Source organism: Astyanax mexicanus, chromosome 17 (assembly GCF_023375975.1).
Source record: "Astyanax mexicanus isolate ESR-SI-001 chromosome 17, AstMex3_surface, whole genome shotgun sequence".
Taxonomy (NCBI): Eukaryota; Metazoa; Chordata; class Actinopteri; order Characiformes; family Acestrorhamphidae; genus Astyanax; species Astyanax mexicanus.
In genome coordinates this window covers 34006978-34030998 of record NC_064424.1, presented here as the reverse complement: position 1 = coordinate 34030998, position 24021 = coordinate 34006978, and the positions used below count along the sequence as shown (strand labels likewise).

The following is a 24021-nucleotide window of genomic DNA, read 5'->3' as shown; positions in this document are numbered from 1 at the left end:
GATCTTAAGAACCCATTTAAGCAATCTAATGGTTTTTCAAGTTGAAATGGTGCCATCTTCAACCTTGTTAAGTCTTTAATTATGTAATGATTGCATTCTCTGAACAGACAGTCACTGCTGTATCATAATTAAACTGAGAGAGTTGTGGTCAGTACAAATCTTCTTAAAATTAGTCAGATGTAAAGTCTTTGATACCAATATTAATACATAGAGTGATAAAGTTACAGTGGATCCCACCTCAAGTTGGTAGACTGATGCTATGTTGCTGCTGTGGTATTCCAGGATTCCTGGATTCAATAGTACTGCTAGCTGAACGTTATGCTGTTGCTAATTTGTCGCTAGGTGGTTGCTATTGTATTTCAGGTTGTTGGTGTAGTTGTACTAAGTGGTTGACATGGTGTTGCAGGTGGTGGCTATGATGTTGCTAAGTGGTTGGTAAGGCATTGCTATGTTTTATACTGATATGTCTTGTTTAAATGTCCAAATGTCCAAAAACATTTGGGTAAATGTTGAATGCAAATACATTAAGCTAGTAGAGTTGTGTTCACAAATGTTTGGCTAACATGTGGTGTGCCCACAACGTATTGTACAGCTCAAGGTTTATTAAAGTAAAATTATGGCAGTATTACAGGGCCGCCTAAGCAGTTGAATCCAAAACCCTGGGCTGGATTTTTACATTCTGGACCTGGATTTCTAACCTTTTAGAAATTAAACTGTGACATCAGCCATGAAATCAGCTTGGCTTAGCAGGTAAATTAACACAAGGCATTTCCTCTACTGAGTTTGACTACTTGAATTATACTTTGTGTCTGATGATCTGAGACCAGCTTAGATCATCTGACACCAGCTGCTGACAGAACCCAGACCCAGGTGGATTTAAATGATAGCTAAAATCATTGGTGAGCTAATCCCTCTGTTGCACTGTGAGTCAAACTATTTAATATTTAACTAAAAATATTTAGCTAAAACAATGTTTTGGGAAATATATGTTCTACTTTTAGGTGGTTAAACCTGCCTGTGGTCAATGTGACCCATTATTTTAAATTACTGCTGCTCTTAAAGTTGAACAACAAAAGGGTAAACAAAGCCAGAATGTGTTTACAGAACTCATACTGGTCTACACAGTTCCAGTAGGGAAATTATGTTAACTAACTCTACCGAAAAATGTAAATGTATTATATTTTAGCCAATGTTACATTTTTATAATTATATAATTATAATAGTTAACTCTACCATATAGAGTTGACTATTTTTACATTACGATGTAAGTGAACACCATCATTTTAGCACTACTGAATAATGTTAGCTCAAATTACTTCAGGATGTTAGCTAAAACTAAGTAAGCTAATAAGTTTAGCTAACTCAACTTAATAAGGTTAGCTAGAATTACCTCATAATGTAAGCCAATGCTAGGTAATTTAGTTAAGTAAAAAGCTAAGTGCACTAGAGAACATTAGCTACCATCACTTTAGCATGCAAGCTAACACAATCTTATCTTTTTAGTTAACTCTACTGAATGATGTTAGCCCGAATTGCCTCATGATGTAAGCTATTACTACCTAAATATGGTAGATTATCTGGTATTACTACCCAATAATAGTAGCTAATGTTACCTTATGTTATATTAGCTGACACTTCTTAACAATTTAAGTTAACTTTAAAAATAAGGTTAGCTAGCATTACCTAAAATGTTAGCTAGTACATAGACTAATTACTTTAGCTAACATTTCCCAATGATATTAGCTAGCAAAGCCACCTGTCATAATTAAACAAATCCAGCTCAAGACCTGCTGGCCATCCAGGGAAAACATACCTTATGCTGATCAAGAGCTAGTTAATGAGCTAGCCTCCCAGCATAAGGTGATTTTTTTTGGGAGGGCAATAAAAAAGTGCAATAAAACCAATTATATTAATAAGTATGTCTAGCACAGTAGCTAGTTGTTCACACTTGTTAGATAGAACATCTTGAATTCTGTGACAGCATAAGCAATTTTAATCTGTAGCCACTGGGTTACGCTGATGTCACATAACTCAGAATCTCACACCATCCCAGAACCTTTTGACAGTGATATGCTTAAAAAAAGATATAGCCGTTCTCTGCGCTGAATACCATACTCATGATAAAAAGTTTCAGATCATCATTGTGAAGTGTTTTTCTGTAGTTTCCTGAAACTCAGAGGTTCATTAGTCAGGAACCGGGAGCTGCACAGCGTCTCCAGCATATTTCTTTTCTTTCTCTTTTCTCCAGGCCTCTAAAATAAAAAAAACATGTCCTAAAGTCTGGCTGCTTAGTGCTGGGCTCAGGAGTCCTGGTGCCGGTTGAACTGGTCCAGAACCGTGGAGTTTGTTCTCTCGAAGACCCACTGCTGGGTGGCTATGCTGGCATCACAGGAGTTCATGAAGACCCTCTTCTCGTTGGGGTTGTGGTCGATACAGCTGTTACTGATGGGGTGGTACAGAGTCTTATCCTGCAGGAACACAGAGGGGGTAAGTTCAAAACATTGGGTGTACTGGACGAAGTAAACACATATTTGGACACAGTGTTTTTTTATCATTTTATCTGTTATGATTAATTCATATCTTGAAAGCAAAAAACAGAAAACAGTGGCTAAACTGAGCTAATCAGGACCAACTGTAAGGATTGGGCCACAGTAACTTGGGTGTTTACCTTCCTGTAGCGCCACAGCTGGTTGCCCTTCATGCCGTGGCAGTCGTACAGCGTTACAGGGCTGTTGTGTGAGATGGCATCAAAACACACTTTCTTGGTGTGGAGTGGGTCACCCACCCTAATGTCCTCCCTCCACCCAAATGTAAACACCTGAAAACAAACAAAGCAACGTAAATTACAATTACAGTAGTCATTCCATTGGGTCATCAGCAGATTACAGGTTCTTCTCCAAGTGAGTTTGGCTTCAGTGGTGCTGCAAAATATATATATATATATACAGGTGCTGGTCAACGAATTAGAATAATTTGAAATAGTGCAATCATGAAATTCTTTGAATGCATTTTTTGTGCAGAAAGCAAATCAGGTGTTCACCGCACCTGTCCTACTCGTTAGACTAATCACAGAACTCGTTACCTGGAAAAAAATTTGCTCAGCTGAGCTTTCCAAAAGGCCCATTTAGGCCATTTAACTGTGACACTGTTGTTTTATTGAATTAGAATAATGGAGAAACCGTTTCATTGAATTAGAATAAATGCTCGAAATTTTGTTTTCTGTGAAGAGTGTTCACTGTGCAGTATAAAGTCAGGGTTGAGTAGAATTTCTAAGTTGTAAAATCAATCATGGGTAAGCAGCGCGACCTCTCAACCTGAATAGTGGCTCAAATTCAAGCCCTTCGCCAACAAGGCTTGACCCAAACTAAAATTGCTGAGCAGCTCGGCATCAGCCAGTCTTCCGTCTGCAAAGCTCTCAAGAAAAACTGCAGCAAGCGCACCAACTGTTCCGGCGTCCGAAAAACTTCTGCTCGCGACAACAAGCAGCTGAGAAAGAACGCAGTCAGCAACCGGTTCAAGTCCACTTCCGAGCTCACCGACTTGTGGAACAAGCAGACCGGCGCTGACGTCTCCAGATCAACCACTTACCGTCGTCTGCGCGAACTCGGCTTCAAATCTCGCGTTCCAGCAGTAAAACCGATGCTGAACAAGAAACAAATGGAGAAACGGCTGAAGTGGGCCAAAGAACACGGCGAGTGGACTGCTGAAGACTGGCAGAAAGTGGTCTTCAGTGACGAATCACGCTTCTGCATCTCCTTCGGTGACCAAGGTCCTCGTGTCTGGCGTCGTGGTGGCGAAACCTACAACCACGAGTGCATGAAAAGATCCGTCAAGTTTCCCCAGAGCGTTATGGTCTGGGGATGCATTTCCGCTCGAGGTGTAGGGAAACTCTGCTTCCTCAAGAAGACTGTCAATGCTGCCGTATATCAAGATGTTCTGGAAACGTTCCTGATTCCGACTGTTGAGGAACAGTTCGGCAAAGAAGACTTCATATTTCAACAGGATCTTGTACCGGCTCATGCGGCAAAGTCGACCAAAGATTGGTTCACTAAAAAACAGCTTGAAGTTTTGGCATGGCCGGCCAACTCGCCTGACCTCAATGTCATTGAAAACCTTTGGGCCATCGTCAAGCGGAAAATTCGCGACAGAAAGCCTACTACGCTGGACCAACTGAAGCAGAACATCGCCACTGCCTGGAAAGCTGTGAGTGCGGAAACTTGCGACAAGCTCGTCAAATCAATGCCGCGGAGACTTCAGGCAGTCATACAGGCCAAGGGGGCAGCCACAAAATACTGAGAAAGTGATGATTGTAATTATAATAAAAATTATTCTAATTCAATGAAACGGTTTCTCCATTATTCTAATTCAATAAAACAACAGTGTCACAGTTAAATGGCCTAAATGGGCCTTTTGGAAAGCTCAGCTGAGCAAATTTTTTTCCAGGTAACGAGTTCTGTGATTAGTCTAACGAGTAGGACAGGTGCGGTGAACACCTGATTTGCTTTCTGCACAAAAAATGCATTCAAAGAATTTCATGATTGCACTATTTCAAATTATTCTAATTCGTTGACCAGCACCTGTATATCAGGCAAAAAAACGTGTAACTCTTGTAAAAAAGTGTGTGTGCGCATGTTAGGTACCTGTCCGTGGCTCCAGGCAGTTTCTCCCCGTCCTTTTACACACACCTCCATTCGCAGCGGAGTCCCGGAGGAGAAGTGTTTACTCTCCATACACAAACCACTGCCCACGTTCCGCAGCTGCAGAACATACAGTTAGAGTTAGAGATTTGGTATGTTGGTTAGTAGAGTGTCTCATGTTGTAGCTAGGATGTTACTCAATGGTTGCGAAAATGTTGCTATGTAACTACTATGTTGTCCCAGGTGGTTGCTTCGATGTTACTCTGTGGTTGCTAGAGAGTGTTGCCAGATGGTTGCTGTGATATTGCTAGGTAGCTGCTGTGGTGTCCCAGGTGGCTTTTTGTATTTTACTTTGTGGCTGCCAGGGTGGTGTTAGGTGGTTACTATGGTGTTGTTGGGCAGTTCTGTTCTGTCCCTGTAGGTCTGTGCAATATAACAGAAAATTCATATCCCGATATAGGCCTCTTCATATCAATTCATTGATTTTTTTGTTAATTTTCTATAAATTATTTTTGTCTTTACATAGAATAAACACAAAATACATTTTTTATAAAATGCTAAATTAACAACACTCAACAAGTAAAAGTATGTTTTCATATTTTTATATTTCTCCTTTAATTGAGAAACTTTGTGCAAATCATGCAGAGCAGGGGGGTGCAGGATCACAGTTTTATATATGGAAATAAGAGATTAACACAGAAACAGAATTAGTGACATATACTATACATATTTCCAACTCAACATCTTTAACACTTACTCACTATCTGGCAACATCATTGAAGTGTACACTTCAAACCAGATGCTAGGGTTTGGCGCAAGAATTGGGACAGACACAACACTAACACTTACCAGTGGCCGCCAGTTAAAAAAAAAGAGCGCCATTTGTGTTTGAACTGTACAGAGCTCTGTTGTGGCTTCTTAGGAGTTTAGGAAAATAACTTAAAACTGTTTTTGCACTGGCACTTATCCAAGTTTAGAACATGCAGTTTAATGCAGTAACATGCGCACACACACACTCCTGTTCTCCGGTTTGGCTGTTATATTTAGCAAACTAAATAGATGATTGAGAAAGCTACTAAGCGATATATTTTATACTATCATATATGATGAAATGTATAGTCATATAGATGTCCTAGGTGGCTACTTATGTGTTGCTAAACAGATGCTAGGTTGCTGCTTAGTTGATGCAATGGCATTGCTAGGTATTAGATGCAGTGTTGTTCAACAGTTGCTATGGTTTGACAAGTGGTTGCTAGAGTGTTGTTGAGGGTAGTTGCTGTGATGTGCCAGGTGGTTGCTTGGACGCTGCTAATACGTCCACGTACTGCCACGTAGTTCCTGAGGTGTCCAAAGTTCCTGCCTTGACATTGCTAGGTGGTTATATTGCTCCAACTGGTTACTAGACAAGTACACTCTGCTCCTGAATATTCAAGCAATTAACATTAACTAAGAAATTTTAAAATAATTAAAATAATCATCCAGTCAGCTGTAAAGACTTGTACCTGTACATATAGAAAGAAAGTCATATGTAAATGGAGGCCTGATATGTTCAGTGATTAATTAATTTTACATGAAAAATAATTGCATAATGCATATTTAACTAAAATTACTAACAAGTATAAGCATATCCACAGTAACCAGCCCACTGAAACAACACTAAATAATTAATGTGATAAACTTTAAAAAAATTACTATTCAATGAAAGTAAAGATTAGCAATGTACATATCATTAATACCATATATACACACACCTCATCTTCAAAGGAACATTAATAATTATTATTTCATTAGTAGGACACACCACCAATCAGAAAGACTAATACTGAATGTTTAATTATATTAATATATAAATACTTGATGAGAGTTAAATGAGATATTTAATAATGAATGTTTAATTATAGTAATAAATGAATATTTCATTGCAGTGGTACACACCTCTCCCCAGGCTGCAGCTGGAGGCTCCACCGGTGGGTAATGTTTGGGCAGGTCCCAGGCCACGTCCGTCATAAACCACTTAAAGTTCTTACAGTTCAGCCTGGCCCTCAGCTCCTTCTGTGTAGTGACATCCCCGGCGGACAGGTGGCGATATTCCGGCCGCCGCTGGTAAATATACTCTGCATATTCATCCATCCACACCTCCGCTACCCGCTTCAGATTCTGCAGAGAGAAATAGAGGTAAATAATATTAACATTCACCTGCCTCAGTGTTTATCACAATACCAACATACATAAAAGTTTTTGGGCTCTTCTGATAATTTTCATGATTTTCCTTCATAAATTATTGGTTGTTTGGATCATTAATTTCAGTTAAATATTTCACATAGCAGATGAACACAGTGATATTTAAAAAGTGAAATGAAGTTTATAGGATTTACAGAAAGTGTGCAATAATTCAAAAATTATTTGCAAAAATAATTGCAAAAATGTGCAAAAATTATGCAGGTGCAAAAATTTGAGCACCCTTGTTACTTGTTGATTTGAATACATTTAGCTCTAATTATTGGAACACAAAATGTGTTTGATAAGCTCATTGATCCTTGTAAGCTCAAAGGTAAGCTCAATGACCTGTAGACTAGGATTGTTCTACATCATGGTTTAGGGGAACAATACACTGTGAGGAACATAATGAGTAAATGGAAGAACCACAGGCTCAGTTTTAGTTAAGACCTGAAGTGGCAGAACAAGAAAAATCTCAGATAATCAGAGGAGAAGGATGGTGAGAACAGTCATAATTAACCCACAGATCAGCTCCAACATAATCATCTTGCTGCAGATGGAGTCACTGTGCATCGTTCAACTCCTCAGCACACTTTGCACAAGCAGAGGCTGTATGGGAGAGTAATGCAGAAGAAGCCTTTTCTGTGCACATGCCACACTTGAGGTCACTTGAGGTATACTAAGGCATATTTGGACAAGCCATCTGCATATATATGATATACTTATGTAAAAATTGCTGATTCAAACAACCAATGATTTATAAAGGAAAACCATGAAAATTGTCTGGGGTGCCCAAACTTTAACACCTTATTCAAAAATGAAGCTGGCTTTTCATTAAGGACTGTCGTGGAAATCGACAAATGACAGTCAAAAAGACCCGGGATGCCAAAAAGAGAAGTTTTTTATTTTGAAGTTGCAAAAGAAAAATACAGCAAGCAAGGCAATGAAGATGAAAGTAGTCAGGAAAAAATCGGAGCCCCCCAATCTGTCTCGGCAGGGCAATTTTATACATGTCCCCGTACATGCATGAGGCAATCCCCTCGTGATCTGTTTTGGAACCAGTCACTACCATATATGGACCAAAACAAGAGAAAAGATGCTGAAAAAACACTGGACGTCTTGTTCTCTTAAAAAGAGGAACAGAAACCGCACGTATAACAGATGATAAGCTTTTTAGGAGAGAATAATTCATAAATCAGAAAACTCCATTTGCTATGACAAGCTTGTCTCCAGGCAAACCTGGGTTTTCATTAGCCTTATCAGCACATAACACTCAATGATAAAATACAAGAATATAGTGTAACTCTGTTACAGGGAGTAATAATACTGATTGAATGATTAACAGGAATAATCAGTGTAATTGATTATGAATACATGAAGTAAATCAGGAATAATCAGTGTAATTGATTATGAATACATGAAGTAAATCAGGAATAATCAGTGTAATTGATTATGAATACATGAAGTAAATCAGGAATAATCAGTGTAATTGATTATGAATACATGAAGTAAATGTTGATTTTCCCTCACAGGACATTCTTGTGAGACCTCATGAAGCCTGAACCCTATGAGATCGGTAAACATATCACTTTATACAGCATCCTCTTATACACTCAAACACACCAAACCCACTGGATCAACACTTTAGAATATGTACTTATAAAAAGAAAGAAAACGAAAGCGCAAAGTGGTCCAGCTGTCTAAAGTGCTGCTACTATGAGCAGGAGGTCGCAGGTTCGAACCGCTGCTTGTGCAGCTTTGCCATCAACCTTCCAGCGCTCAGAGGGAGCAAAATTGGCCCTGCATATACATCAGTGCTTTCCTCCGAGTGCGCTGTGATGCTACTAGGCAAGCGGTGGCTGACTTCACTTGTATTGGAGGAGGCATATGCTAGTCTTTACCCTCCTGGTGTGTGCGTTGGGTAATTAGCGAAGCAAAATTGGGGAGAAAATGGGAAAATTTGAAATAAAATAATAATAAAAAAAATCTCAACACTTTACCTCCACCTCAGTGTATATCACGATACCAACATGAGTGCTATTAATATATATATACACATCCTATTGAGAGACTGTAGCTCCTCCTCAGTGTATATGCTGTATATTTACCCTGTTGAGACACTGTAGCTTATAGTTATTGATACTGTGACTAAAAAATACAATTCTATTTTTCCTCTTAATAGTGAAATGCCTTCCAGATCATCACAATGTAGACCCACTGTGTGTAACAATGTGACACGATGTTGACAACATTGAGTCTTAAGGAGTGTTTTATGTAGTGTGTGATGCCGAGTCTGACAGAGTGTGTGATGCTGAGTGTGTGGGATTGTTTTTTATGTAATGTGTGATGCAGAGTCTAATGGAGTGTGTGATGCTGAGTGTGACGGTGTGTGACGCTGTGTCTGAGTAAAAATTACAGGGTTAAATGAGGTCAGGTTGTTGCACATGCAGTACCACGTCTGGCCACCAGTGACGCTGCAGGCCACAGAATTAACACTGATCCCACTAAACCCCTAATGCACTCTCTATACTTCTATCGCATTTTAAATCAATGCCTTACCCCACAGGGTCTAAAACTGTGCTTAATAAAGTGTTTAGTATAGTGTTCTATTCCAAGTGTATTACTATGGTTATTTAATATGCTACTGTAAATGGAAATGATATGTAAAACTGAGAAAACTGATGTAACTGAGAAGAAAAAAAAGAAAACAAGTAAATCATTTCCTAGGATTATTACATCAAGATGTTCTCAGTACAGACATTCTAGTGATTAAAACCAATCACTTTAAGGAAAAGAAGGTAAAAGAACAAATAAGTTGCCAATTAGGACCAATCACAGCTGGGGGGAGGAGTCTTAAAACAAATGAGACTGTAATGAGGACCAACCCCATTAAAAAGAAAAAGGTCCCAAAACAAACAAGACAGTTATTAGGACTAATCACAGTGAGGGGGAGGAGTCCTGCAACAGACAAGGCTGTGGTTAGAGTCAATTACTGTAAAGGGGAGGAGTTTCAGAACAAAACAGCTTGAAATTAGAACCAAACACAGTCAGGAGGATGTCTCAGAACAAAAAAAGGTGATTAGTACAAATTAAAGTCAGGAGGAGAAGTCCTTAGAATCCTTAGAATGAACAAATCGCCATGAATTACTGCTTTAATGCAGAAAAGCTCCGCCCCATCTGTGGGGGCGGGGGTTCCGATGTAAAAGCTCCTTTGAGGAAGGAGTTTAATTCAGGCAGATGAGTTCACAATAGAGTCCATTAACTTCAGGCTAATTAACATTCCTGTCGTACACAAGTCCGGCCCGAGCAGAGGACCTCCAACAGAGCGAATCAGAACCATCAAACAGCTTCCCTGTCCTTTAAATTAACCCACAGAACCGCAGGGTTCTGCACGGTTTCTGAACAAACTCATACCCCCACTTACCAAACAGGGTCCCCTCTGAAATCAGGGATAATATACTGCTGCTGCAGTAACAGCTTCTACTCTAGTGAGTAAACTGTACACTAACATTGATCTAAGGATGACTAGATTGCATCCAGAGTCTCAAGTAGACCATTCACTTATCATACAAAATATGTGGACATGACCTCAATCATTTATGCTAACTCGTTGTACAGTTTGTTTAGGCCTGTAAAGTGTTTATAACACAGCTAGCACTGCTGCTAACCACAGCATGTGCTGTTGCTAACCACGCTAAAATATTGGAGATCTAAGTTTACTGTAAATAAACAGAAGAGCTTACTCACCCAAATAAACAGTTTTCAGGAGATAAATCTGTGTAGATTAACATCCAGCACTCATTTTGACATTTGACTGGGAAAATGGCGACACCCTTGTTCCTTACTATTGTCGCTTAAAATGCGCCTTATAATCTGGTGTGCCTTATGTATGAAAATAGACCAGAAAAATTGAACATTGATAGTGCGTCTTATAATATCTTACAGTCTGTAAAATACAGTAGGTCTCAGTGGAGTCGGAGGAACTCTGGACATTGTGGATATTTATGGGCCTTGTTCTTTAGTATACTGATATAGCAAAATAATGACGTAATAATGCATTTATACGTTACCTTCATAGGGTAAGAAAATGTACAAAAAAAATACACAGCTGTGTGTGTGTGTGTGTGTGTGTCTGTGTTCTCACTCACCCTGGCGAGGCTGACTCCTCCCGGCACTTTGTAGGGGACATACTTCCTGTAAATATGGCCGACCCGAGAGCAGGGGATATCCTCCATTCGCCCACCGCACATCCACACCTGCAGGGGGCAGGAGAAAACTAAGCACACACACACACCTCACCAGATACTACCTGTTACTATAGAAAAGCAGATAAACTGTACAATACAACTGTGTTCCAAAGTCCAGGCTGCAGTGAAGGTAGGGCATGTCTTATCTAACGTTTCCAGATATTTGCTGTGTACAGTATAAAGTTACACAACAGTGTCATACAAATCCAGTTTAGCAGTTCAGCCATGCCTATTAATACCACAGTAATTTAGTATAATAATATATACTACCATTAAATTTACTGATACTGATATGACACCAATATAACTGGTATTTCTGTACATATTTATATAGATATCAATTTTGCGTTTACAGTGAACTGCCCTAGTTGTGACTGCATGATGCAATCAAATCACTGTATTGTAACTATCTTGATGCATATTGTGATTGTATTATTCTTATTTTTATTTGGATTATATACTGTCCCAGAAATAAATGCAATAAAAATGTTTGTCATTTTAATGATTATAATTTCACTGATTTAATAATAATATTAATAATAATAATAATTATTATTATAAATTTTAAAGAACAATGTTTTTAATTATTAAGGTTGCTTCAGTATTAGATACAGAATATAGAAATTATTTTAGTATTATTCACAAATAAAACAAAATATATAAAATACACACTGGTGAATGAGAAATACACCTGCATTACTCAAGACTTCTTAAAGATTGTTCTAAGATCTGAATCTCAGGTAAGCGGAATAAAATTCCGCCCACAAACAATAAACTCTGATTTATCAGACAGCTCATTTGCATACTGTAGCCTTCTGCAGCATCCATATCACAAAGGCCAACACCGCCGTACCATTAACTAATTATACATCAGCCTCTGTGCGTGTGTGTGTGTGTGTGTGAGACTGGTTGCCATGGCAGCTGGCATGGGGAACATTCTTTAGGGTCAGAAATGAGTGGAACAGACGAGCAGCAGCACCAGAATCCGACAGCACTCACTACATCACTGCATTACTAAACACGACCCCACACAGGGCCAGACACTCCACCCCCTGTGTGTGTGCGCATGTGTGTGTGTGTGTGTGTGTGTGTGTGTGTGTGTGTATGGTGTTATATTAATTACCCCGACCACTTCTATGACTGACCAGTACACACTCTCACACAGTATAGAGTAGAGGAGTGTGATCAAACAATTGCAGTTCATTTAATACAAATCTGTAGTCCAGCAGTTTAGCCCCACCCATTTATTCTACAGCAGTTCGGCCCCACCCATTTATTCTACAGTAGTTCATTCCCACCTATTTATTCTACAGCAGTTCAGCCCCACCCATATATTCTACAACAGTTTAGCCCCACCCATTAAGCCTGCAGCAGTTTATTCCCACCAAGTCTAAACTAAACCCAGCTATCTGTATCAAACACAGATCTTTAAATACATTTGCAGGTTTCTGTTTGATAAGTTTAGTCTGATACAGAAGCTAAATTAGCTGAGTGAGGTTCAGAAGCCCCATCCGAAGGTGTGAGGGTTTGAGTCTTTCCGAGTGGAAGATCAAAACTCTGAGCTGGTCTGATGAGGGATCTGAGGGCTTCAGGGCTGCCGTATATTAATTATTCTGTTAGAAAACCAGAGTAAAATCAGTTTAGCCTGTTTCCTAGAGAGAGAGACTATGCTTTAAAGCTGAAGCTCGTCTGCTGAAGTTATAGCTTCATCATTTTCTCAAAATGAAGATGTAGTAACACTGAGCCTCACCAGTCATTCTTAAGAAGAATTTTATTCTTAATGCCCATTTTAGGGTGTTCTAATTTGGGATGTGTTTTGTTTATGAGGACACTGAGATCATATACTTTCTATGAAGGTTCCCGGTACACAACACAACACTGTTGATCAAGCAGTGTTAAATACCTGCACAACTTGGGAATGGGAATGAAATGTTCCACAAGTCAAAAACCTTGAGCATGCAGGCCAGTGAGCAACCTCACTCACAAGATAACACCTCACAGCTCATACAGGCGTGGGTGTTCCCAAGCCTTTCACTCTGGGAATACTCTATATGATTAAGCTACATACTGCTGTCCCATGATTTAATATTAGTGCAATATATGACTGCAATTACATAACATTATATTATTACATATTACTACACTAGGAGTCTATTCTATTAAATTACTGCAAACTGAATACATCACTTTTTGGTTGATAAATAAATTATACCAGTTTATAACAGCAAATCAACAACAATATTCTTGATATTAATTAGATAATATTGGTTATAACTATTTTAAAACACACAGCACAGTATAATCTAAATCATAAATCAATGTAAGAATCTTCTAAATATTATAAGGCATTTTTGTTTTAGTAAACATGTTCCCGGGCTGCAGGAAGGTGTATATGAATGACTATTATAGGTGTAACTGTATCTGTAATGAAAATAAATACCTTAAAGGATATCTCATACTGCTCTCCTCCCCAGATCTCCAGTCCCGTGTCATATCCTCCCAGCTCCCAGAACCACTTCCTGTCCACAGCAAACAAACCGCCAGCCATCACTGGAGATCTGAAACACAGGCAGAACACAGCTGTCACACAAACACACTAAACGCAATATTCAAATGAGCCATTTTTCAAAATCATTTCTGATCAGATGTACATATGCTGTCTGTTTTGAAAAGAACATAATTTACATTGTACTTAATTTAGGTAACAATGTGTTACAACAAAACAACCTGATCTGAACTGAATTAAACTGAACAAGCAAAAAAAGTAAATCAAATTAATGGAGCTGAATTGAAGTGAAAAGATCTAAATCATTCTGAAGAGAACTGAGTTACAAAGAGCAAAACTGAACTAAAAAGCATTAAAATTAACTAAGCTAAATGTAAACGACATGCACGAAACAGAACAGAAATAAACTGTGCTGAGTTTAATTCATGTGAATTGATCTGAACTAACCATGACTAAAACAAACTGAATTAAACTGAACTGCACAAAACTAAAGTAAAATTATTTGACTTACACTGTGCTGAGTGGGAACAGCTTTCCTTTTTATGTTACTGTGAAGCAGCTTTAATAAAATTTATTCAGAAAATAAAAACATACAGTACCAGTCAAAGGTAAATTGTAAATTTGATATTGAAGCTATTAAATCTATACATGAAATATGTGCAATTATTTTGTAAACAAAAAGTGTTAAACAAAACAGAATGTGTTTTATACTTTAAATTAGGGCTGCACAATATTGGAAAAAAATGACATTGCACTGTTTTTTTTTTCTGCAATATATATTGTGATATTAAACAATGCAGGACAGCACCAGGTCTCACGACAGAGATCCGGACCGACAGAGAGCTAAATCAGTGCCGTAGAGTCAGCCAAGCACTCAAAACTCGAGGAAAAAAGCAAAACAACAATAATAAAGCATTTAAATGACCTTTTATAAGGTAAATACAAGTGTTTTTCTGGGATTAAAAGCGAGATTCTGGCTGTAACTGGAAATATCTGTGCAAAACTGAACTGAGGTGCACGGCTTTGAACAAACTGTCTGCGCTGCGTTTACATTACGTGTCGAACTATGTGGAGGCCATGCGGTTACCTCATGTTTACACCCGCTCCTAACCCCTACACCCCTACATAACTGCTTTATGTAAATTGATCATGAAGTGATACAACCACTGGGGCAAGATTGGGAACACCCACTCCCGTATAAATTGCGAGATGTTATCTTGTGAGTGAGGTTGAATACTGGGCAGTGTGCTCATGGCAAGGCCATGTAAATTATGGGAGTACGAGTGAGGCCTGAAAGTGTACACAGGTGAATGAGACATTCCATTTCTGTTGTTGTGTGGGCATTTAACCTTCCTTAATCTACAGTGTGTACAAATGTGTACCGGGAATGCGTCATAGAAGGCATTAGCACCCTCGGTGGACAGTGCAGTGTGAGTTAATGATGGTGACCAATGGCGTTTGGCTAGAGTTGTCAATGTAAACGGACAAGCTACTCATATCCACATTTAATGCAGGAGATTCCATACACAATAGTTGTTCCTGTCTCACGACATGTGGCCTGTATACACTACATTGCCAAAAGTATCCACTTATCTGCATTGTGTTTGGTGATGTAAGGTTTGAATGGAGCTGCTTGGCCATGGGAACCCATTCCATGAATCTCTCCATGCTCTATTGTTAATGAGCTAATCTGTTGGCCACATAAAGTTTGGAGGTCTGTAGTAATTGACCTCGACAAACGATGCACCTTTCAAAAAGAGAGACTGTGGAATATTTAGTAGTAAGGAGGAAATTTCACAGCTTGTCGAAGAGGTGGTATCTTATTACTGAGCTCCTGAGACCTTCCCATCCTTTTGTAGAAGCAGTCTGCATGTGGTCGTGGAAGTGATTGAAACCTTTTTCAGTTCAGTGATTTGGATGGATGAGTGATTACTTTTGGCAATATAGAGTATATAATATATAGTCATATGAGAATATTATGACCACCTCCTTGTTTCTATGCTTATTGATCACTATGTTTTCAAATGTTCAGGACCCCACAGGACCAGAGCAGCTATTATTTGGGGAGTTGGGTCATCTTCAGCACAGTAGGGCCATTGACATGGTGGTGGTGTGTTAGTGTGTGTTGAGCTTTTTAGAGTGGATTAGAAACAGCAGAGCTGCAGTGTATGCAATATACTTCAGTGCTTCTGTATTTCTTCTCCCAGACATCTGCTGAAGCTCGACATCTGCTGAAGATGTCTTGTAATTTCTCTGCTGGGATTACTGGGATTATACTGGAGTTATTTTCTTCCTGTCATCATCAGCATCCACATCCTCAAACACTCCCGCTGTCCGGAACACTCTGTGCTAAAGCGCTGTAATCTAAGAGCTCTATACACAGTCTGGAAACTTCAATAACACTGACATCAATCTCCTAAACGCATCACTCTCTCATCACTCTGCCACAGCAGTCTGCACCAGCTCACTCTGAGACACGGACAACAAATCAAAAGCATCCGCTAGATATGAAAAAACTGCACCAAACAGCCTGGAAAATCCGTACAAACACTATTCATTTAAGGCAAAACTATACTGTTGGAAGGACACCAGCTTTCCCACCTAAATATATTAAGATGTCTGCATCCAAACAAATACAGTGGTATGAAAAAGTTTGGCCACATCTTATCATTTTCATGATTTTTCTTCTATAAATCACTGGATCAGCAATTTCAGTTAAATATATCATAGCAGCGGACACATATAGTGGAAGCAATAATTCTTTAAACTAAATTAGGCAGGTACATAAATTTGATGTTTTATTGATTTGAATACCGTATTTTTCGGACTATAAGGCGCACTTAAAAACTTTTAATTTTCACAAAAATTGACAGTGCGTCTTATAATACGGTGCGCCTTTTGTATGGATTTTACTCGTCAGGTTGTAAGGAGCAGTAAACACACACTCCGTGCAGCGTTATAGAGAGTTTCAGTGCTATACAGAGTCCAGAGCCGTGCAGCTCCGAGGCTGGAGCAGCAATAGCATTAGCTAGATGCTAACCGCTAAGCTAGCTAGCTTATTCACTGAGATCAGTATTATCTAAATTTTACTCGTCAGGTTGTAAGGAGCAGTAAACACACACTCCGTGCAGCGTTATACAGAGTTTCAGTGCTATACAGAGTCCAGAGCCGTGCAGCTCCGAGGCTGAGCAGCAAATAGCATTAGCTAGCTTATTCACTGTTCAGAGATCAGTATTATCTAAATTTTACCCGTCAGGTGTAAGGAGCAGTAAACACACACTCCGTGCAGAGCAGCAATAGCATTAACTAGATACTAACCACTTAGCTAGCTAGCTTTTTCACTGTTCAGAGATCAGTATTTTCTAAATTTAGCACTTTTAATACTGCTGGAGCAGTATTATTAGAGTTAGATGATAATCGCTAAGCGTTCACCGTTCAGAGGTGAGTTATCGGCCTGTAAGTCTGTGCTGCTTTGCCTGGCTAGCATTAGCTAGATGCTAAGCGCTAACTCTCTCAGAGGTGAGTTTTATCAGCCTGTAATCTGCTTGTTTACAGTGTTAAAACAAGCTACGGGGGACGAATCGCTAGCTAATATCTCACTGTCTTACCAGAACACGCAGGATTACTCAGTGTAACGCTGTCGTTTAAGTTTGGGTTAACTTTACTAGTTTAGGTGACTAGCTAGCGTGCTAGCGGATAGCTATGCTAACGCTGGTGCAGCAAGCCTTAGTGGACATCTGGAAATCTAAGCTTACTGTAAATAAACTGAAGCACGTTACTCACCCAAATAAACAGTTTTCAGGAGAGGAATCTGTGTAGATTAATATCCAGCACTCGTTTGACTTTGAAAGAGCTAGATTTATATATACTGAGACGCTCCACCGGCAAGCGACCACCCCCGATGGGGGAAGGGAAACATGGCGCCACCCCTGTTCACTTTGATATAGGCACCCTTTCTAGTGTCACTTAACGCGCCTTATAATGCGATGCGCCCTATGTATGGAAAAATAGCAGAAAATAGGCGTTCTTTGATAGTGCGTCTTATAATACGGTGCGCCTTATAGTCCGAAAAATACGGTACCTTTAGCATTAATCGTTGGGACACAGAATTTGTTTGGTAAACCTTTGACCTACAAACACAGGTGAATCCAATTATGAGAAAGGGTTAAGGCACCAATTGTAAGTTTTTATCCTCTTTGCATCTTCTCTGAATACTGGCAACATGGGAGCCTTAAAACACAACTCTCAAATAAGCTGAAAAAAAAAAATATCAGACAATCAGAGGAGAAGGATGGTGAGAACAGACATAGTGAACCCACAGACCTCCAGAGCTCCAAAGACCTACATCATCATCTTGCTGCAGATGGGGTCACAATGCATCGTTCTACTATTCAGCGCACTTTGCACAAGGAGATGCTGTATGGTAGAGTGATGCAGAAGAAGCCTTTTCTGAGCACACGCCACAAACAGAGTCGCTTGAGGTATGCTAAAGCTAAAGCACATTTGGACAAGCCAGATTCATTTTGGAATAAGGTGCTGTTGGACTGATGAAACTAAAATTGAGTTAGTTGGATGGCGGTATGCATGGCAGAAAAAGAACACAGCATTCCAACACAAACACTTGCTACCTACAGTAAAGTTTGGTGGTGGTTCCACCATCATGCTGTGGGGCTGTGTGATCAGTGCAGGTATTGGGAATCTTGTTAAAGTTGAGGGTCGTATGGATTTCAGTCAATATCAGCAGATTCTTGAGAACAATGTTGAAGAATCAGTGGGAAAGTTGAAGTTAAAGCGCCGGGGCTGGATACTTCAACAAGACAACAACCCTAAACACCTAAACTCTGCTCAAAATCTACATTCATTAATGCAGAGGAACAAGTGCAACATTCTGGAATCTGGATCATCTCAGTCTCCAGACCTGAATATTATTGTGAAATAAATCTGTGGTGTGATTTAAAGTGGGCTGTTCATGCTCAGAAACCATCAAACCTGACTGAACTGGAGATGTTTTGTAAAGAAGAATGATCCAAAATACCTTTAATCAGAAGCCAGACTCTCACTAGAAGCTATAGGAAGCGTTCAGAGGCTGTTGTTTCTGCAAAAGGAGGATCTACTAAATATTGATGTCATTTTTTTATGTTGGGGTGCCCAAATTAATTCACCTACTTAATTTTGTTTAAAGAATTTTTGCACACTTTCTGTAAATCCTATAAATTGTATTTCATGTCTCAAATATCACTGTGTTCGTTTGCTATATGATATTTTTGTGGTGAAGAATACTGGTTTTCAAATTCTGCGATATTGACACCAATAAAAACTTATTTTACAAAGCATAGTAACTCAATTTAAGTAGCGAATTTTCACACCAGCTACCAGCATCACTGCCACCATGGCGTTAGCAGACCAGCTACATGCCACATCCCACACTGCTAACACACCATTAGCTCACCTACTATGGGCCTTTTTCCACATTGCTACTGCAGTGTTAACATACTGGCTACAGGCATTATCCCACACTGCTTTCAGCCTCATCCAAAATCACTAACGCGGGATCAGGAGGCTGACGAGGAGGCCAGTCTCTCAACATATATCACAGTGTCTCTCAGACATATCCTCATGGATGAAGGAGCATCATCTTCAGTGAAACCTCTCAAAAGACTGAACTTTTGGTTATACCAGCGAAACCATCTTTTCAACACAACTTCGCTATAACCATCGACTCTCTCTCTCTCTCTCACCCCGACAAAGGTTGCTAGGAACCTGGGTGTTCTGGTTGATGACCAGCTCTCCTTCACACACCATGTGGCCTCAGTTGCTCAATCCTGTCGCTTTGCGCTTTATAACATCAGAAAAATTCGACCATTTCTAACGCAACAGGCCACCCAACTCCTGGTACAAGCAGTGGTTTATCTCACGCCTCGACTACTGCAATGCCGTACTAACTGGCCTCCCAGCCTGTGTAGTAAAACCACTCCAAATGATCCAGAACGCAGCAGCATGTCTGATCTTCAACCAGCCAAAACCAATGGGCACATGTCACCCTACTGCTCATTGAGCTCCATTGCCTACCAGTCGCTGCTCATATTAAATTTAAAGCTCTTACAATCGCCTGCTACAAGGTGATGACAGACGAGGCTCCTTCCTACCTGCACTCACTCCTGAAGGCTTACGCTACCTCGCGCCCGCTGCGCTCCTCCAATGAACGTCGCCTCGCTTTACCAAACAAACATTCACACAAAGCAATCCAGACTGTTGTCATACAGAGTTCCCCAATGGTGGAACTAACTACCTTCCACTACCAGATCAGGAGAATCTCTCGCTATCTTTAAGAGACTCCTGAAGACAGAGCTCTTCAAAGAGCACTTACTCTCCTTACACCTCTAACACACTAACTACTTCTAACCTCATTTCCTTCTTCCTATCCTTCACTCCTCTATCCCATTATTTCCCTTTAGCCTGGCTAGATCTCACTGTAAGCTGTAGATAAAACTACCTTAACCATTTTTAATTCAGTATTAACTATGAATTATTTATTATGGACTTATTATTGGAATTACTTATAATCAATTATGATTTGTTCTATATTTACTATATGCTGATAAACATTTTGTGGCGGATACTGATTATCTGCATTATGTGGTATGTTGTTCTCAGTATGCATATTACAGGAGAATTAATATAATTGCATTATGGGTTTGATATATCGTATAATACGCAATAATCTGCAACATTTTAAAATATTGTGAACAATACATACAGTCATAAGAAAAAGTTTGGGCACCCCTATTAATCTTAATCAGTTTGATATATCTAATAACTGCTGGACACAGTAATATTTCAGGATTGAAATGAGGTTTATTGTACTAACAGAAAATGTGCAATATGCATTAAAACAAAATTTGAGCGGTGCAAAAGAATGGGCACCCTTATCATTTTATTGATTTGAATACTCCTAACTATTTTTACTGACTTACTGAAGCACAAAATTGATTTGGTAACCTCATTGAGCTTTGAACTTCATAGCCAGGTGTATCCAATCATGAGAAAAAGGTATTTAAGGTGGCCAATTGCAAGATGTTCTTCTATTTGAATCTCGCATTTCAATTTCGCATCACTCTCCCATACAGCTTCTCCTTGTGCAAAGTGCGCTGTATTGTTGACCGATGCACAGTGACACCATCTGCAGCAAGAAGATGCTGCAGCTCTTTGGAGGTGGTCTGTGGATTGTCCTTGACTGTTCTCACCATTCTTCTTCTTTGCCTTTCTGATATTTTTCTTGGCCTGCCACTTCTGGGCTTAACAAGAACTGTCCCTGTGCTCTTCCAATTCCTTACTATGTTCCTCACAGTGGAAACTGACAGGTTAAATCTCTGAGACCTCTGAGAACTTTTTGTATCCTTCCCCTGAACAACTATGTTGAACAATCTTTGTTTTTAGATCATTTGAGAGGTTTTTTGATGAGCCCATGATGCCACTCTTCAGAGGAGATTCAAATAGGAGAACAACTTGCAATTGGCCACCTTAAATACCTTTTCTCATGATTGGATACACCTGGATATGAAGTTCAAAGCTCAATGAGGTTACCAAACTGATTTTGTGCTTCAGTAAGTCAGTAAAAGTAGTTAGGAGTATTCAAATCAATAAAATGATAAGGGTGCCCATACTTTTGCACCGCTCAAATTTTGGTTTAATGCATATTGCATGTTTTCTGTTAGTACAATAAACCTCATTTCAATCCTGAAATATACTGTGTCCATCAGTTATTAGATATATCAAACTGAAATGGCTGTTGCAAACACGCAAATATTTAGAACTAAAAATGATTAAGATTAATAGGGGTGCCCAAACTTTTTCATATGACTGTATAGCCTGAAATATCGGTCCATATTATCCATCCCTAAAGACATCAGGGTACTACTCTACTTTTATGCTGTTTTTAGAAAATTTCACACTGTTCTAATTTCCCATTTGGAGTGCATTATTAGTATTATGACATTCTGCATCATTGACTTCTGTTACAAATCTGATAAAATTATTGTAATTTTTAATACCTGTTAGGTGTGTGCCATATCATATCATATGAAATAATAAAAAGTAATTGTCATTTCGTTATGGTAGTGTATTCTTTAATCATATCGCCCACCCCTAATTTGCATATATATAAAATAACTAAATTGATATTAACAAAGTCAATCATAAACTTCTACTTCTACCATTGCTATCTCTTCTACCTGCCTAATTTAAAATAAGAAAGATAAATAATAAAGCTACAGTGTGGCTAGCTAAAATGTTTGGAGTTAAAAAAGTATTTTTTTTTTTACAGCTAAACTACATGATTTACAATTATTAAACACATTAGCTTTATATCTATTTCATAACTTGCATACATATAGTATGAATGCAAAAAAGGCCATAAGTAAAGAAATAAAATCAGTCTGCTGAGTTTGCTCTGAAACGTTTAGTTAATGATCATACTCGGTATGGGTGAGGTCAGGTCTGATAACTGAAGTAAAAGATAAATATTTATGAACATTTGGAGAAACTCTTACTCGAAGGGTTCGCTGGGGTCGTCCTTCTGCAGCTCTGCAGGAATGGGGATACGTTTATAATACATCTCCCAATCAAACGCCCCTCGCATCGCATCACCAGCCTGCGTCTCATAACCAAAGTTATCATGATCGATCACATCGATCATCGGACACACGATCGCCTTCCGGTTCTGAGCGATGCGATCTGAAAGAGACAAAACACGTACAATAATCACAGATCAAACACTCATACAGAAAAATATCCATTAATTAATATCAATTCCTGGTGGTGGGTATTGCAATTTATGAATCATACTGAATAATTCATTGTGGATACTGAATTTATAGTAAAGACTGAAGAATAAAGTGTTTATTTTAAGAATCATAGAAGACACATAATGCTTAGCAGCTATCGAATATTTTCGATAGAAGCTATAGAATATTTTAGTAAATAAATATTCTAGTGAAAGTTACTTCGATTAAGAGTATAATCAGATAAAACATATTTTGCTTGGTTAAATATGTAGAAATACATAAATGAAAATATGAAATTTCACTAGATTTTAGTTTCATTTCTTAAATTCACATAACAAAACAAACTGTAACAAATAGTGTTGTCACAATACTGAAATTATGACTTCCATACAATACCTGTATAAATATCTCAATATTGATACTAAAACGATACCATGGAAGGAGTAGAATATAGAATATAGAAAACTATTTACTTTTAAATAATAGTAAAAGAAACAAATATATAAAAGATTAGCAATGTGAAGATGTTCATTCTTTACAATAAGTGTATTTAATTTCTTAGTTAAATGTGAGCTGTGAGCTGCCTGTGAGGAGAGCTCACAGTCAAATAAAATATAAAAAAAAAAAAAATAGAACCAAAAAAATGTCAGTGATGACATCAACCCCCCCCCCGCTTCCAGAAAATGTTATTGAGTTATTGGTCGTTGGAGTTTTGATTGACTTGATGACAGAAAAGCTGGGGAAACCTGAGATATATGTTGGTATAGTATATGTATGTGTAGTAGATCCTGAATAATTCACAGTAGATACTAAACAACCCACAGTGGATACTAAAGGCATGTGTTACACGCAGGCATAATGTATAAATGTATGATTGTGAATATCGTACCCAGCAGTGGGGGGAGCCAGTTGACATTAGCTTCGCAGTGCGAGTCCAGGAAAGTGATGACTTCTCCTTTAGCAGCGGCGGCACCGAGCAGCCTCGTCCGGATTAACCCCTCACGCTTCTTCGTGCGCAGGATCCGAACCTTCGGCATGCGAACCATGTAATCCTCCAGTGAGGCCTTCAGGTGTTCTGTTAGAGGACATAAGGGGGCGGAGTCAAATTTACATACTCATTTACACGCAGTTTCAGCCCTCCCTCCTCAGAAGCACTGATTTATGATAATGTGTTAAACAGTTTTCCTAGAGTTACTGTGTATATAAACCCATTAACAAAAAAATTATGAATAAGAATAAGAATAATAATTAAAAATTGGAATGTAATAACGACAAATGTATGTGGTTACAATATTAGAATAAAAGGATTTGTTTATTAGGGAAAATTGTAAAAAAGTAAAGGAGCCTCTAAGCCAAAGATTTGTTGTGATCTGGCAAAGACATTACTGGTAAACCGTGCTGTGTGTGGGCGAGCATTATCCTGCTGTCAAAAGAGAGTTGGAAGTCTCGTCATGAAAGGCAACATATGTGGCTGCAGGATGTCCTGCACATAACGCTGAGTTGTTAGTGTCCCTCGTATCACTACTTGGGCTCTCCAGATCATCACACCAGCAGTTGGGGGAGTGTGTTGCTCCACAGCAAAATGCAGGATTGACTGATGGAAACAAAACATAGATTTCTTGTCTTTGTCA

At 38.9% G+C, this 24021-nt stretch overlaps 1 protein-coding gene across 1 annotated transcript in view; it reads right to left on the bottom strand.

Annotated features, from left to right (window-relative positions):
• Positions 1–855: 855 nt before the first annotated feature.
• Positions 856–24021, bottom strand: part of galnt10 (UDP-N-acetyl-alpha-D-galactosamine:polypeptide N-acetylgalactosaminyltransferase 10 (GalNAc-T10)) — a 48201-nt gene continuing 25035 nt past the window's right edge. Inside the window, exons 5-12 of the mRNA XM_007236271.4 lie at positions 23280–23465; positions 22157–22340; positions 13542–13659; positions 11003–11110; positions 6573–6794; positions 4641–4757; positions 2669–2818; positions 856–2468 (exon numbers count right to left, since the gene is read on the bottom strand). Coding sequence (XP_007236333.1) covers positions 2301–2468; positions 2669–2818; positions 4641–4757; positions 6573–6794; positions 11003–11110; positions 13542–13659; positions 22157–22340; positions 23280–23465 — 1253 coding nt within the window. The 3' untranslated portion in view covers positions 856–2300. The remainder of the gene's footprint in view (positions 2469–2668; positions 2819–4640; positions 4758–6572; positions 6795–11002; positions 11111–13541; positions 13660–22156; positions 22341–23279; positions 23466–24021) is intronic.